The sequence below is a fragment of the Terrapene carolina genome, unplaced genomic scaffold (genome assembly GCF_002925995.2).
Source record: "Terrapene carolina triunguis isolate 2854851 unplaced genomic scaffold, T_m_triunguis-2.0 Scaffold28334, whole genome shotgun sequence".
Taxonomy (NCBI): Eukaryota; Metazoa; Chordata; order Testudines; family Emydidae; genus Terrapene; species Terrapene triunguis.
The window spans coordinates 1-3,741 of record NW_020692685.1 but is presented as its reverse complement, the minus strand read 5'-3'; the positions used below and the strand labels follow the sequence as shown (position 1 = coordinate 3,741).

The 3,741-nt window shown below is 42.0% G+C and overlaps 1 protein-coding gene across 1 annotated transcript; it reads left to right on the top strand.

The window, feature by feature from the left end:
• Window positions 1-640: 640 nt before the first annotated feature.
• LOC113409015 (AT-rich interactive domain-containing protein 4B-like) lies at window positions 641-3,512 on the top strand (the record flags this gene model as incomplete). The annotated part of the gene is made up of 2 exons (XM_026662543.2): window positions 641-761; window positions 3,297-3,512. Coding segments are annotated over 2 exons (337 nt in total), but the record flags the coding sequence as incomplete, so codon positions are not given.
• Between the last annotated feature and the right edge of the window lie 229 nt (window positions 3,513-3,741).

Genomic DNA, 3,741 nt, shown 5'->3' with positions numbered 1-3,741 from the left:
CACCTCAACTGCTAGCAGAGCACCTCACCCTCCCTGATTGAACTAACTTCGTTATCTCCATACTGATTTATACCTGCCTCTGGAAATTTCCATTACTTGCGTCTGACGAAGTGGGCATTCACCCACGAAAGCTTATGCTCCAATAATTCTGTTAGTCTTAAAGGTGCCACAGGACCCTCTGATAACGTTGTTGGTACTGTTGTTTTTTTAAAATCTGTATTATCATGAAAGAGAAGTGGAGGTCTTTTCTGATTCTTTCACTTTTAATGAATCTTGATAAATTTGTCATCTGAACAAATTCCTGTTCAATTTGCAGTACTTGAACACCAAAATGTCCATGTGTGTCAGGAAAAATTTTATTGAATCATATGACCTATTAGTTACTTGCAAACATCTAACACATTTTCTCTTTTATTAGCAAACTTTGTCTGCTTCCCACCCACCCCCAGTATCAGTTACTGTTGTTTACACATAAAATAATTAAATCCCTGCTAATGGCAGCTGAGAAGAAAAATCACGATTGTCTGTAAACTTAAATCTCAGAGGATCTGCCTGAGGCTTTAATATAGATAGATATGCCTTAACACCTAAAATACAAAGTTATATAGTGTTTTCACCAAGAATTTAACGATTTGTTAAAATTGGAGTCTGTACAGGTCAAAAAAGACTTAAAGATGCTCAGGGAGGAGGCGGTTCCTCAAAAAAGCAGAAAAGAAGCCACAAAACATCAGTGGTGAACAACAAAAAGAAGAGCAAAACTGGTAAGTATAGCAACTTGGTGCAAAATGAAACCTAGACTTAGAGAACATCTTGTATTTGAATGACAAGTGAAGGAAGTGTTTATATAAAGATAACATTTTAGAAAAATGTGCTAAGTAGAGAATTCATAATAAATGTTAAAATGATGAAGCTGTTTTCGCTGAGTGCAAGCGTATTTAAAATTTCTTGCTATGCTGTTTCTCAGATTGATCCTATAAGGTGCTCAAAGCCTTCAGCTCCCATTGAATTCAGTGGGACTTGTAAGCACGTGGCACTTTACAGAGCCTGTTTTTATCAAAGAGGAAAGGAAAGAAAATATTTTGGGGTGTGGAAATACATACATTTTAAGGAGGGGAATAGGAACTCTATGCAAAGTGAACTTACATACTATGCAAGATCAGTTTTCACACAATTTCACATAATTTAGAGGTGGTATTATTATTTGCACAGTACCACCAGTGTAATTACACAGGACCTGTATTCATCCACCTAAACTATTTGCTGCATATTGGAACACTTCACAAGTACATCTGACTTTTAAAGTAAACCAAATAAAAAATGAAGAGGTAACATCAGGATGTCCTCATAAGTAGATGTTAATTAATGAATATGTAGATCATTTTCCTGCCTGCACTATGAAACTAGACATTTGCTCTGCATTATCCTCTAATGGAGGCTACATCTTTACTGAATGTACTCTAAAGTATTTAGTTTGTGATGTTACCTGAACAATTCTGAGGTGAAATTCACTCTTCCCTACACAAGTCCCAAGTAGTCAGTTTTTGTGCAGGACTTTCAGTGGCAGAAGTTTGACTTTTATTTTTTCACACATAACCCACTACCTACCCATTTACTTACCTTAAGGGCAGGTCATGTGTAACCTTGTGTAATTTAAAAATAACAAATAAAGCCAAACTGAATTCTTTACGGTTTGAGCCTGAAGGGCGGTTACAGATAATTTAATTTAGTGGAGGACTGTGAATGATTCAGTAAGTGATAAAATTAAAAACTTTATTTAATATAAAATATTTAAGCAAACAGGCATTACAACAGGGGTGGGCAAACTACGGCCCGCGGGCCGGATCTGGACCATCAGGGCTTTGGATCCAGCCCGCAGGATTGCCACCCCTGTGGCGCCACTCCTAGAAGCAGCCGGCACCACGTCCCTGCGGCTCCGGGGGAAGGGGAGCAGAGGGCTCTGTGCGCTGCCCTTACCTGCAGGCACCGCCCCCCACAGCTACCATTGTCCGGGAATGGGGAACCGCAGCCAATGGGAGCTTCAGAGAAGGTACCCACAGGCGAGGGCAGCACACGGAGCCCTCTGCTCCCCCTCCCCCAGGGGCCACAGGGACGGGGTGCTGGCTGCTTCCGGGAGCGGCACGGGGCCAGGGCAGGCAGGCAGGGAGCGAGCCTGCCCTGGCGTGCGCCGCTGCCACCTTGGAGCCGCTCCAGGTAAGCGGCGCCGGGCCAGAGCCCGCACCCTGAACTCCTCCTATATCCCACACTCCCTGCCCTGAGCCCCCTGCTGCACCCCCCATCCCAACCCCCTGCTGCACCCCCCACCCCAATCCCCTGCTGCACCCCCTACCCCAACCCCCTGCCCTGAGCCCCTTTCCGCACTCCGCATCCCCTCCTGCATCCCAACCCCCTGCCCTGAGTCCCCTCGTACACCCCGCCCCTCTCCTCTGCCCCAACCCCTTGCCCTGAGCCCCTTCCTGCACACTGCACCCACTCCCTCCTGCACCCCAAACCCCTGCCCCAGCCCTACATTCAGGGCCCTGCATGCAATTTCCTCTCCAGATGTGGCCCTCGGGCCAAAAAGTTTGCCCAGCCCTGCATTACAATATAATCTATACTGCATTTATACTCACATTCGAAGAGGAAACAATGCATTATGGGGTGCTCAATACCTAAATGACAAGAATGGGCATAATCCTTTCTCTAACGGTACCTTGGTGGTGGATGCGTTTACCTAATCTAAAATTAACGTGCTACCCTTTTTATAATCAATTATAATAATGCTCCTTAATTAATTAACATTAAATTTACTTTTTTACCATAATTAATATCTGCATAAATGCCATAGCAATATCTATTAATATAAATAGCATTTTCCAAAACATTAACACTATTTAAAACACTTGTAGAAACCAGCTAGGACCAAACATATTTGCAATATGACCTGGGGTTGTGTCCTAACTTATCTTCAGCTTGCTTCTAAATTGTCTTGATTCATTTTATTCATATTTTACCAGGCCTCGCTTGACTATTTTCAAACCTAGATTTTGGGCCTACTTACAAATCAATATTTCTATATAAAAATAAGCAAGCACCACCTGTATAGGCAACACATGGGGTTGCAATTCAAATCCTACTGCCCACTCTGTACCTCCCTCTCTTCACCGGGGATGCATTTTACCCTTTCTATATTGAAAAAGAGGTATAACCCCTTTTCTGATATTTGGAACCAGCACTTGAGGAGTTAGTGATTTGATTAATAAAATAAACCTATATTGTGTATTTTTGTGTTTCTTCAGCAAACAGCAGTGATAGTGAAGAACTTTCTGCTGGTGAAAGTATGACCAAGTCTCAGCCAGCAAAATCAGTTTCCACTGGAATGAAGTCTCACCATACCAAATCACCTGCAAGAACACAATCTCCAGGAAAATGTGGGAAAAACGGAGAGAAGGAATCTGATCTCAAGGAACAGAATAATCGTTTGCCTAAAGTTTATAAATGGAGTTTTCAAATGTGTAAGTGCCTTTTTTTAAACTAGATCTAGTTTGTTCCTGAAGTAAGAAATAGTAAATAAAATACTAAAGTATTTTCTTTCAGAATTACTTTCAGTCCTAACGTTACTGAATTTAGTTATCTTTCTCTAAGATTAACTTTTAATTCTTTTTGGGTGAAACTTACTGTGATCAAAATGCAGAAAGCCCACCCCTGTGCACTTCCTTATATACCACTTATTTTTTTACACAT